This window comes from Lepisosteus platostomus, chromosome 28 (assembly GCF_059453375.1).
Source record: "Lepisosteus platostomus isolate fLepPlt1 chromosome 28, fLepPlt1.hap1, whole genome shotgun sequence".
Taxonomy (NCBI): Eukaryota; Metazoa; Chordata; class Actinopteri; order Semionotiformes; family Lepisosteidae; genus Lepisosteus; species Lepisosteus platostomus.
In genome coordinates, this window is record NC_142638.1 from 4,106,230 (window position 1) to 4,119,235 (window position 13,006).

The 13,006-nt window shown below is 41.8% G+C and overlaps 1 protein-coding gene across 5 annotated transcripts in view; it reads left to right on the forward strand.

Annotated features, from left to right (window-relative positions):
- The first annotated feature begins 327 nt into the window (after positions 1 to 327).
- srcin1a (SRC kinase signaling inhibitor 1a) overlaps positions 328 to 13,006 on the forward strand; it is a 133,869-nt gene continuing 121,190 nt past the window's right edge. For 2 of the 5 annotated variants that reach the window (XM_088623086.1, XM_088623085.1), the window contains exon 1: positions 329 to 705. In XM_088623086.1, coding sequence (XP_088479212.1) covers positions 684 to 705 — 22 coding nt within the window. In that variant the 5' untranslated portion in view covers positions 329 to 683. Of the gene's footprint in view, positions 706 to 13,006 lie in introns of all 5 variants that reach the window. The other 3 variants (XM_088623088.1, XM_088623089.1, XM_088623087.1) reach the window with 2 other exon arrangements.

A 13,006-nucleotide genomic window follows, 5' to 3' on the forward strand; every position in this document is an offset into this window, starting at 1 on the left:
TCTCTGACCACACCACCCCCAAGACTCATGGTCCAGCGGTTCATCGCTGTTGCCCGACACACAGCCTATACTGCTTTCCTGGGTCCTGATCTGCTGTTTCTAAGCTATAACTCATGCAGCCTCCCAGCCTCCTGTCTTAGACCATTGCACCACAATTTCACACTCTCCGCTATGCCTCAGTGCTCAAACAGACCTTGTCCCTGGACTCCCTTTGATTACCATAATAGCTCTCAGTGTGTGAGATATTCCTTGCCTGTAGCAATGCAGAGGTTCGCTGTACCTTTAAGAGAACGGGAGAGGGAGAGGTAGAGAGAGGCAGAGGGAGAGAGAGAGAGAACACATTAATCTCTCATGAGCTAATTTTTTGTTCATTCTTAGCTGTGCTGAGCATCTCTCTCGTACCGGCACACAAATACGAGAGAGAACCACACACACAAACACAGAGCGCGCGGGGCTGTCATTGCGTGGCTGGAACAGAGCCATCTCGGGCGAAGGAGGAACCCGGCGAGGAAGACAAGAAGGGAAAGAAAAGGAAGGAGGACGGAAGACGGGAAGAGCGAATAAGAGAAGAGAAGAGAGTGAGAGGCAGAAAGAGACAGAGACTGAGAAAAGGAGAGAGAGAAAGACAGAAAAAAAGAACAGGAAACAATATTACTCACAACACAAGTGGTTCGTGTTGCAGAATGGGAAATGCACCATCCCAAGGCATGTCAACTCTATCTCCATGCATACTTTAGTAGCAGGTATTTTTAATTTGCGTGTTTTCCAACTGCTGGCTGTCAGTTATCTGATATCAGGGGGGTTGATGTGTCATTGCTGTATTTTCTGCTCACGCTCTTGTAACAGAAAAGCAAAGCGAGAAGAGTGGCGTTTTGGAAAGGGTCAGGGGGAGAGGGGAGCATGGGGAAGGATGCTGGGGGTGTCAGCAGAGGAGCAGGTTTTGTTTCGGAGAGAGGACCGAGGGAAGCGCACTGGGGAGGGCTGCTTATCTCGCCACTGCTTGGAGAGCAAGCGGGCAGATGTGTGGACAGCTGTGCGAAAGCGGGCACTGCAAGTGAATGAGCAGGGGGGGGAAAAAAAGCAACTGTGTGGGATTGAAACAGAGTGCAGAAGTGAAAGGAAAGAGGAGGCCAGAAGAGTGACAGCCGGCGCCGGGTGTCAGAATGGAGAGGGGATGGAGAGGAGGGAGAAGGAGGAGGAGGAGGAGTGGGGAACAAGGATGGAAGACAGTCCGAGAGGGTGAGGGGCAGAGGCACAGAACGGCACAGGGACAGCAGCTCGGCTGGCAGAGAGGAAGGGAGTTCGTGCACATGGAATGGGAGAGAAGGAGGGATGAACTGTAGCACGGGAGAGATGAAGCATTCCTCTCTTGTTGAAGAGTGTAAAGCAGGAAGCACATTGCTTTAGTTCTGCGCTTTAGTGCTTTAAGTGCTTTCTCACATGCACAAAGAGAAGGAGGCATGTTTTGCCAAGGATGGGGTGTCTTCTGGGGAAGCACGGACAGGGAAGGAGACACGCAGGCAGAGAATGAGAATGTGCAGGTTTGACCCGTGAACCACCCAGACAGGCAAAGAGGTTAGGGCATTTCTGCGAGAGCAAGCCGGGGAGGGGTCTGCAAGCAAGGGCGCTCGCAGGAGCTGGTGCAGGATGAGAGAGGGAAAAGGAGAGAATCCAAAGGAAAAAGCAGGAAGAGGTGTATGGTTAATGGAGGGACACAGGCAGCTATGGCTGACTGAGAGACTAAGCGTCTGCAAGAAGAGAGAGGAGGCAGGAGAGGTGGTTTGCCGACAGTCAGCGAGACGGAATAAGAGGAATGGCTTGTTAGTGTTGGTGTCAGGAGGATCCCTCTGTTCTGCGCGCTACAGCCTTCACACAGGCTGTCACCCGGGGACAGTCTGGTTGCCACGGAGAAATATTCACAGGAGCGGGAGCGAGTGGAGAAGGAGAGGTGGACCGAGGGAGGGGCTGGGCAAGGCTTGGGGAAAGGCAGGGATGAAAGGCTTGGGGGTTTACTAGGGGAGGGCGAGAAAAGGGGATGGGGATCAAAAGGATAAGGACAGAATGAAAGAAGAGCGGAAGAATGAAGGGAGAGATGGACCCCGCGTTTGGAAGAGCTGGGAATTACAGAGGGGTTGGGAAGAGGAAGACCAGATAAAAAGGAAGGCAGGCATCAGGATACTAAGGAGTGGAGTCAGGATACGGAGGGAAAATGGGAGAGTGATTAAGGGGAAAATGAGAACTGATTCTGGGGCGGGGAGGGGTATTAACTGGGGGCTGTGTGCACAGAAAGGCAGAAAGCGGGCAGCAATGACCTTGATTTCTTTCCATCTTTGATCGCTAACCTTGAGCAGTTCATCTCCAACAAATGAAGTTCTCATGCTTCAGTAGCAGAATTGCCACCTGAATTGAGACGTGTTGTTCAGACCCGTTACGAACCAAACATGCTTTACATTTGCAGAGCCTTTGGTGTTATGAAAAATAAGATTTATCCACATAAAAAGACTAACATGCGATCAGTTTTAAGCATTTGGGATATATCGCTAGTGAGGAATATACCACTAGTCCACTCTTGCTGGAGCAATTTCAGGTTTTTAATTGGATGGATGAGCACCGGTTCCGCAGGGCAAGACCAGCATGAGCTTAAATCCTCACAGTAGGTTACTGTTTTTGCAAAAAGGAGAAAGCAAAGCAAAAATTGATGGTTATAATTTGAAAAATATTTTAAATCAGGAGGACACTATTCTGTGCACACAGATCCCTTTGTTAAATGGAAAGTGGTGAAAGTTTAGTACAAAGAGACTGAATTTCAGAAAGGCACTGTTGACATTTCTCATAGAGAAGGATGCTCATGAACTTTGCGCTGTGGAAGCTGAGCTGTGGAGTTAACATTCTGGAGCCCATTTCTGCCAATATGTGAAAGCTCTCGCCAAGCTACGCTGGATGTCTTGGGCGTACAACTAGTGACTAAAAGCTGGCTTTGAAATGGTAAAAAAGCTTAATGTCTGTGAGCGTACGAGCACTCATTTTCAGAGACCCTGAGTTGCACTAGTCCTTCATAATCTTGCCAAGGTCACCACACGCTGTGGAGTGAGCCCTGGCTGTCACTTGGTTTGAGTCACGGTTGGTTGCAGTTCGGTGTTAACAAGACAGATCCTAGGCTGCCAAGTTCTGTGTCTGTGTTTGAAAGTGTCCAGAGAGTTTTTCTAACCTGCCGGGGTTGGGGAAAAACTTGACTCTGTGGGCCAACTTAATCCTCACAAGCAGTTCAGAGCTGGGTCATGGTTGTAGCCCTGTATTGGAAATGCTGAGTCAGCACTGCCTCAGCACATCATACTAATAAGTGGCAGAAAGCTAATTGGGGTGTGTGAATCTGAGAGGAATTCAGAAACTTTGATCTGCTGTTTCAGGTTTTGTCATTCACCTTGACTTCTGTGTGTTTTTTGGCAAAACAGCGCCTAAGTATAGGAATCTTGACCTGCTGCAGACTGTGACCATTCATAGTAACTTTCATTATTTTTATATTATTTATATTTTATTTACACATTATTTCATTATTTTAAATTGTAGTTAATGGATGTAACTATGTTATTTCCTTTGCTGTTTTACAGTGCATCCAACAGTATACATTTGGAGTATTCTTCTGTTAAGCGTTACTAGCTTTTTACATTTTCTTGCAGGGTTTTTGATAGATGATTTCAGTGGATTGGACACCTTGTCTTTGGGTTTAATGGTTTAATGCCATAGACCCCAGTAAGAAAATCTAGTGAATAACAATATGAAGATAAGGAATTACACTCATTTGTTGACTGTAGTCAATTTGTTTTTGTTTCTGCTGTTCAAACCTTTCACTTAAACAGGACTAAACTGAGACTGTTGAGTTGTGCCAACTGTGACTGTGTCTGTGACTGGGGTGGACCTTGAGGTGGTGTATCAGATAAAGTAACAAGCCATAAGTTACATTAAATCACTGATATTGGACAGATAAAATTGGACTCCTTGGTATTTTTTAAACTAAAATGTGCATTGCTTTTTTACGACTGCTGGACAAAACATTAAAAGAGAAGCTTGATTAAACTGAGATGTTTGAAAATAACACTGGTGGTTTAAGAAATGAATGTGCAGTAGCTTATATGTTTTTAAAACTAGGCTGCTTTTGTGTTTAGGTGGTTCTCTTGAAATGCAGGCTATTGAGGAATTTTGACTAGACGTGCGTGAGAAGGCTGCGCTGTGCTCTGGGCTTTTGACACAGTTCGGGGTGTGTGTCTTTGTGGTACTGTGTATGTGCTGTGTTTTGTGCTTTGATTTGCTCTCTGTTCGCTGGAGTATATATATTACCTTGCATACAAATGCTGAGCTATGATTGGCTGTTGATTACAACATAATGGTGACAGTGTGTTGCTGGCTTGGTTCTGGGTTTTGGGCTAATTTAACATGCTGGGATGTGCATTGTTCACGAGTGCCTTTGCAGCTGCATTGACTTGATTAAAGAGGGTATTACAAACCATTCATCCACTGTTTTTGCATTACGTTGGTGTTTGACCTTTTAATTAATTTTTACCTTCTTCTTCCAGTTTGCATTTGTGCTGGGCTCACTGTGAACAGCTTGTCACAGCTTTGTAGCGGCACCTCTGTGTGGCACAATGACGTTTAAATTAAATTTTAAAAAATTAGTTCTGCTGCAGTGTTTTCTATCAATCTTCCCACTTTTAGCAAGCTAAACAGGTGTGTAGCATATTACAGGGAAGTCATTGGGTTCAGATTGATGACAGAGCCATTGAAGGAAAATATTTCTTGACTTATTGTTTACAGTAAAGGGTAAAGCTGATCTCTTCAAGCCTGCATTCTTTCCCAGTCCTGTTTTCAAACTTAGATGGATAAAGTGCAGACATGAATTTACCATAATTTGGTGCAAATACACCAACAGTACTTCATTTTCAGCTGTGAGAGCACAGTGATGTTTTTGGTATCAACTGCTTTGTCAGTTTTTATTTTTATTATCTCCTGTATCGGCTTTGGAATTATTTTTAGATTTATTTGAACTGAAGGGCTTTTTATCTATTTTAAAGTGCTTTGAGATGATTGCTTTCAAAGGTGCGAAAAAATCATATAAAATCAAATTGGTTATTCGTATTGTTGTTGTAGTTTAGGTTTTCTTTCCACAGAATTATGCGTTTTGAGGTATATATGCCCTACATTAATTTAGAATGATTTAGAATAACAACAACAAGGAGAGATGCTTGTGCTTGATTTCAGAATCCTTGATATTAGTACCTTTGTCTATGAGATGCTCATGTATTTTGATTTGGTACATTTTACCTCAGTGGTCTTTAAATGCATTAAATGCATAAAAGCTGAGAGTGATAAAAACTGCGGAATGCAGGTTGAGTACTGTATCGTCAAAGTTATCAGTTATAAAGCACCTTCTGGGAGGAATCAGGATGTTTTATCAGGATCCAGTTCTTTGTGTCAAAAGCAGGTAGATAGATTTCAGCTGGGACTGTCAGTTTCCCATTCAGACATGCCACCTCTACAGTGAGAAGAGCCCAGAAGTAGACATGTGCTGTAAGTGTTATTCCACTGCCTGGGAGTTCGTGCTGTAGCTTGAACGATTCTCGGATGCGGTTCTCCTTCTCCCTCCCCTGCTCCAAGGCCAGTCTGCGGTGTGCGCAGGCTCGCTGGCGGGTCCCTGTGCCGAGCGATCCGAGCTTCAGCCTGGGGCGTTTTTCTGGAGCCCTGTGGGATCCTCGGATATGATGAAGATTTGTTCATCCAATTCATTACCTGGTAAAATGTGCATTTGAGGGATCATCGGGCCTTGGGAGAAATCACAGTCAGCCCAGTTCTGCCTGTTTTCCCCTTTAATCAGTACAGCTTCTGACTGGGGCTTGTGAGCCACAGTGGTCCTGGAGCACAAAACCATATTAATGACCTGACATTGTATTTCCCAGCCAGCAATTTCCTGGTAGCCTTAGTTATGTTACTTATTTATGGAAGGATGAACTGGTGAAAACTAAATATAGCAAGTGAGTCAGTTCTCATGTGTTTTGCACAAAAAGGGTTTTGTAATTTGCAGGATTTTGACAATTCCTTGTCTGTATTGCCTTCATTTTATTTAGTACATCACTAAAGAAATTCACGGAAATGTGCAGACATACTTTCCTACTCTGATGTGTAGTGCAGTGAAGAAAATGTTTCTTAAGGCATCCGTTAAGAAACGTTTATTCTTTAGAGATAATTGATGTGTATTGTATTATGTTTTTTTTGCCCAAATGTCGTTTCTGTGCTATTAGTATACATATAAACTGTGCATTGTTCTGAGAAGACTTGTCCAAGTTAAATTAATAGGAATGTGACAAGTTGGGAAAGACCTTATACACTGTAAACCACCTTGCAGTGCTATTATATTTTCCTGCTTCCATCTTCAGTAGCTGTAAGCTGTCCTTTCAGCAGGTAGTTCTATTGCTTTGCAGGGTTTTCCAAGTGTGGTCCAACCTCAAAAAGAGACAAATTTTATCAAAGGCCTAATTAGGTCTTTCCATGCACAGGTGCAAAAGTTACAAGCAGACTGACATAATATGTTAAACTGTGGATCTCAAAGACCAGACCTGAGGAGCATAGCATTATGGAGATGGCTTATGAAAAATACAGTAGTAGTCTATATATAAGTGATACCTATAGGGCTCTCCATGGCTATGTTCCTGAGTACCTGTCTGACTTTCTATCGTCCTATAGCCCTTGTCCGTCTCATTCTGGTCTCCTCTGTGTGTGTGTTGGTTTATGTTATCTTTTGAAAGAAAAGTACTATGGAAACCAAAGATGGTGCCACTGTAAATCAAGAACAATTGCATTATGGCTGTGAAAATGAAAAAAAAAAACTAAAAATATTTGTTTTTACACTTTCCTATGCCAGCTCAATCTGCATGTCACACGGGATCATGAATCATAGCAGCCTCACTGCTGTCCCTAGGGATGGAGCTCAAAGGAGGGTGATGCATTTTTAACACAGCCTGAGGTCACAGTAATTGCCATGAATTTAATGTGGAAGACTTGGCTACAATGTCTGCTTGGGACCTCTTACATTGTTTCAGATTTCCTGGCTGTAAAAGCTTTTAAAGCGTTTGTATGAGTTAGCCTTAATTATTGATATTGCAGTCTGCTGATGTTTACATCAAAGACACCGCGAGAGGAAGTTTCATGCTCTTTTGACAACACTGTGTTGCAAGATTCCATCCCTGCTTGTCAGTTCTGACACTAAAAGTAGAATTTTGATTATTACTTGTTTGCTGAAATATTATGCATTCATTGTATTAAATATGTCTAAATGTCTTGTCTTGTATCTCAGGGGTTATACAACCAACAAATATTCTGGTCCAAAGGAAGAGCACCTTATAGCTTGCTTTGGAGGTCCATCACATCCCATCCCAGTACATTTCAGGCCCAGAATTGCTTAGCTTTTGACATCTGGCCAGATCTGTCAGGGTGCTCCTAATGTAATGTAAATTCAAAACGCTTCAGGTAGTGATGCAGCCCCACAGTTGTAGCTGTGGTAGACTGACTATACTGCCTACCAGTTGACCTTAGAATAAACTGTTATTGATTATAGCCGTCCAGCTCAAACATTCAAGCCTTCTCTGTAAAGAGAACCTTTTTCCAGAAATATTAACCCACAGTTTCAATTCTGTTGGTCAGTTTAAGCCTTCTCATTCTTCTTGCTGCCTGTCCTCAGAGCTACTTCTGTAGGTCAAAATTTACCGTATATACATTGAAAGTCTGTATATATGGATTTATGCCACAAAATTAGATTATGGTTGAAGTGATAAGCTAAAGCATTTAAAGTTCTAGGTTCATGACATGTAAAGGTACCGAATTCCATTTGCTTTCCATTTGGCATTTTGTGGAGCTTCCCCTGAGAGGGGACTGGAACTCTGAAAAATTATGATTGAATAACATTTAAAGCACTGAAACCCAAGCCTCCCCATTCATACTGCCAGATGTTTCTGTGTATCAGAGTTCAGTTTTCCATTTTTGAAAATCAAACAGTAAATGTTTGAGAAATTGGCAGCAGTAACTTGGAGGATTCTCTCAGCTGATATACTTAGTGGTAGCCTGAAAATACGCTGTGCTGTACTGTAAATAATCACTCAAACAGCTTGTCTGTTTTGGGAAAATAAGGAAGACAGGAAGACAGGCTGAAGTAAATGGTTCTTGATAGGTCACCTTGTAAAGTTTGAGATTTAATTTATTTTTCTTACGCACATGCAGACATTGCTACGCTTTCTGATTTTCAGCATCTTCTTCGATCTTCACATGGCACTTTGTGTGTCTTTTAAAAGCCCTCTAATGCGATCTGCACTCAAATGCTTTTTTTTGTGTAAATTTAGCAGTGACTAAGCATCATTAATTATCATGTTGTCTGTATATTAATTATGAGGCAGTAATTGAATGCTTAAAGTGCATTATCCTGGCATTAGCACAGCACTCCCTAAGCTGTCAGAGCAGATGCGGTGATCTCTGTGTGTTTTCCATAGACAGAGGAAAGGAAGCAAGGTGGAATTTTGCCCTCCTCTATTCTCTGGAGTGCAGAGGGGCCGTGACCTGTAATTATTTTTCTTCCAACTCATTGATCATCGGGGGGATTCCAGGGAGCCAACATACCCATGGGCTGAAAGAGTGCGCTCTTCTATCTGGGCCAGGGCTTGCCACAGGGCAGTGAGTGGTTGTGACGGGAACATATCTGTGGGGCTTCATGCTTCTAGCCCGGCTCAATGTGGGATCAAGTCACAGAGGTTGAGCTGTCTTTCCTGCGAATGCTTTCATTCCAAAGGCAAATAATAGTAACATCTTTCTAGTTAAGGACCTTACGCGTAATCAAAGTAGTTTACATTTTGTTCCACATGTATTTTAATTGTGTTTTAAACCAACAAAAATCCATGATCCGGGAGTTAAAGTTAAAGTATTTAAAGTAGCATTAAAGTAGCATTACAGAACACTTAAATTGTCGGTACCGTGTTTTATCTGAAAACGATTTACAAAATAGGAAAAAGAGAGGATTTCCCGTCCCCTTTTCAGTAGTTGACATTTTGACTTCATCATCATTGTCAACATATAGCACAGTATTTACAGAAAGAACAATTGAACAAGGTGCCCTGGACCTTGTCATTGTCTATTCACGTGTCTCCACAGCTGGGTTTCCTGGAAATCCTGATGCCTGATCAGGTTCACAGGGGCTAGAGGCCAACCTGGACCGACACTGTGGGCAGAGAGCACTCATCTCTTTCCAGTATCCTCAGTTAGGGGAGTGAAGAATCTGCAAGTCACAATCTATGCAGATGTATGAGACTTTAACAACAAAAAATACAGAAACAAAATAGATGTGCAAAGGAAATTGAAAACGTTGAGGAGTGAAGTAATGAATTTCCCTCGCTGCAATCTTAGGTTTTTTTCTCTTCTTCTATTTTTTTTACACCACCTTCTGGTCTAAATCTCCAGTCCTAGTTTTCATTCCATGAAAAGGGAATAAAAATACCGGCTAAGAATACAAAGTAGGCAGCACTGCCATAATTTACAAAAATGCTTCTTCTCCAACTGCATTTCAATAGCCTCTATCTCCCCCTGGGCGATTGCTAACTTATTGAACTGTAGTCAAAGATTTATCAGTTTGTAAATTGCCAGCCAGCGTCATCAAGACTGGTTCTGCAGCCTCCTAATTGTGTTTCTTTGAATTTACGGCTTGCTTGAAAACTTGGCATCAGAGACTACAAAGTATTAAAAGTGATCTTATGTGAGCTCATTTATGTAAATGCTTATGTAAATATGTGTATATGCATATTGTGGTTGTGCGTGTATATTCATGACAACAGTAGTGTTTTTTAAATCAGAATGGCTACAGGAAATTCAATGTCATTGCCCTTATATTCCACCTTGATGAATTTTGTGTAGATTGTTTCTTCTAAATAGTAAATATATTGGCATTTTAACCTTATTCCATTATAGCCCTTTGGGATTGTTTAAAAAAATAATAATAACAACATAAATGCTAGCTATTACTAGTTTTCGTGCCCAACAGCTTGGAAATGAAAACGACTCATTTACTGCTGTAATAACAGGAACAATGTCATTTTGCCTGTCTGTCTGGAGAGGTCTGTGAGAGATAACCAGTGTCACTGGATTGATAACCAGTGTACAGTTGTGTTGGACTGAACTCATTCAGTCCCCTTCCTTCACTGTCTTCTCCATGTTATTTTTCTCCTTTCAGATCAATCTTTGTTTTTGTCTTGGATGTTTCAGAGGCTTCAGCAGCTTTCTGTAGCGGTACCAGTAGCTCCAGTTAAGACATCTTTTAATAAGATACTCAAAAAATCTTGAAAAAATGAAGTAAGAAGCAGATCATCTTTGTCACTTTTAACACTTGCTAATATTAAAATAAAACCTGATACAACACTGCTGTAGAAAATGAAGAGAGTGAATGAATGAGACTTTTCTGAATATATTTATTTTACGAGTGCTAAATTTTCTTTACTTATTTATGAAGGACAAGTAAGAGAAAAACACAAAATGATACCACCTCCACGAGTTACTGTACATACTGTATAACAGTGCCACTTAACATGTACTGTAATTGTTTGCTTTATTTTTGATAAATGAATAGTTTAAAATGTTCATCAGTGACATGTAGGTACCGCCATGTTGAGATCTCCTGCTTATGAAATGTCTTGGAATCCAAAGTGATGTCAGTGTGGACGTTCCAGGCGATAATGGTGCTTTTTCCCCCGACAACTGAGCTGTCTGTCAGTGTGCTGTTTCTGTAGTTCATTCCAGTGGACTGCTGAAGACATGCAAACTCGATTATGTTCAGATGGTGATGCTCTAACCTTGTTTTGAATCTGTGTGGCAGTGTGATTATTTGATGTCATAGACTTGTTTAATAATTAAACATTACAAAAAGATTTAATGTATGCCAAAGGTTTTTATTAGTATGGATCGGGAATTTATCAAATTTGGAATCTAAGGAAGTTTGCAAAAGAGAAGAAGCCATTTAATCTTCTTTGGGTGCTACTGCCAGCACTTACATAAAGTATTTTAAAAATCCACATTCCTAAAAATGGTTGGAAAGTGCCACGCTATAAAAAAGGAGAATAAATTATACAAAAAAAAAAGATTAAGACCTTAAGAATGTCAGTTTAAACAAGACAGCTTTAAGGTAGAATCTGAAGATCGACAGCAGTTTATAATCTTGTTGAGCGGACAAACAGGAGTCCAGCCAGAGAGCAGCAGAAAGTGACGCGAGGGGGATATTTTATCAGAAGTCAGAAAGGAGGGAGAGATTTCCTTCATGGCCTTAGACATCCAGAACAATATATTGAAATTCAAAAGGAAGCCAGTCCAGGGATTTTCTGACATGGGTGGTATTTTTTATATGTTTTTAAGAATGAGACCAAGTCAGAACTTCTTTGTATACTGAACATATGTTTATCTAAATACTTTGACAACCCAGCACATAGAGCACTGCTGTAAAAAAGCATATAGTGTACTAGTTCCTCAGCAGCAGGCACTGGCAGAACAGATTGTAACCAAACAGTCTTCCGAAGGTGAAAGAAAGACACCTTGGTGACAAAACTGAACAAGTGCCACCAAAATTAGACTATTTAAAAAAATGAGCACGCTTTTGAACCCATTTACTGAAAGATTTCAGAGAATGTGTTTAAAGAACATGGCTGGGCAGCTTGTTCCAGACACCCACAACCCTCTGTGTAAAGAACTACATCTGAGGAAGTCTGGAATTAACCCTCTGAAGCTGACTCTGTCTTTGAAGTCCAGTTGTTGGATGGCGTTGACCTGGCTGAGTGGAAACCACCAGGACATTTCCTCTTTATTGCCTCTCTTTCCTGTTGATAGCAGCCTATCACTCAGCTCTTCTAATATCCTCTCCTTTTTCACTCCTCTGGAGAGGGAGAAGATGACATTTGAGAGAAAAGCAGTGCCTCTCAGTGCAGTGTAGAAACGGTGGGTGTGTCTGGCATTCTGAAGTGTGTGCGCACGTACAAAAAGGCGGTGCTGTTTGACAAATAAAAGCTTGTGATCCTCTACCGTCTAGACCTTATTAAAATCAGAAAAATACACACATGGAATAGAAAACACCGGAACTGCAAAAGTAAAATCACCATTTTCATTTAGACTTCTCACTGGTCTAATCCTGATGCAGTTGCAGCAAATGCCAGCATTGGGTTTGGCTTTTAGGCTGGATGGCATTGGGGATACAGCTCCTTTGGGTGGGTTCGGTTTTTGTAATGCAGAGATCTGAAAGACGTCCCACTGACTTGTCATGTTCTAGACTGGCCTCGTGGTGGAGCGTGATGGCTGCATTGTCCTCAGTGAAAGCCTAATTCTTCACTATTGTGTTTGTGTTGCAAACGGTACAAGTTTTCGGCTGCTGAGTTGATGACTGGGGAATTAAAAGATGTTTAAAATTTCAAATGGTCTTCTTGTGGCTGAGCCACTTACAGTTACATGTGAGAGCCACCCCCCACCCCGCTCACACATACAGTATACACACACACACACCTCCAGACCCTCATCCCTGCAGTTGCTTAGAAACAGGAATTCTGTAAGCCCAGCGCTGTTGTTGTGGGGAAATGAGGGGGCTTCACTGATCAATTAGGGAATAAATCACCAGGTTCGGCCAAAACAGCTCTGTGTCTCGCACTGTGTCTGTTCAGGATATACTGAGCTGCTGCCCTTAGCAACAGGGATTGGACTGTTAAAGGGACAATCTTTACAATAATTTAACTCAGTTTCACAAACCTGGTACAGAAGTTCTAACAGGCCAGTACATAGGCTGTTCTCTGTCAGACTGTAAGATTCCTTTATTAGAGATTCATAGTTGCATATTGCTTACTTAATTTAGCTTTGGAAAATGCATTTAATCAAAGTAACCTATGGTGATATGTGGAGAAGTGGAATCCAGAAACACTTGGCTGTGTATAGATAATATCCTGTATCCTGCAAA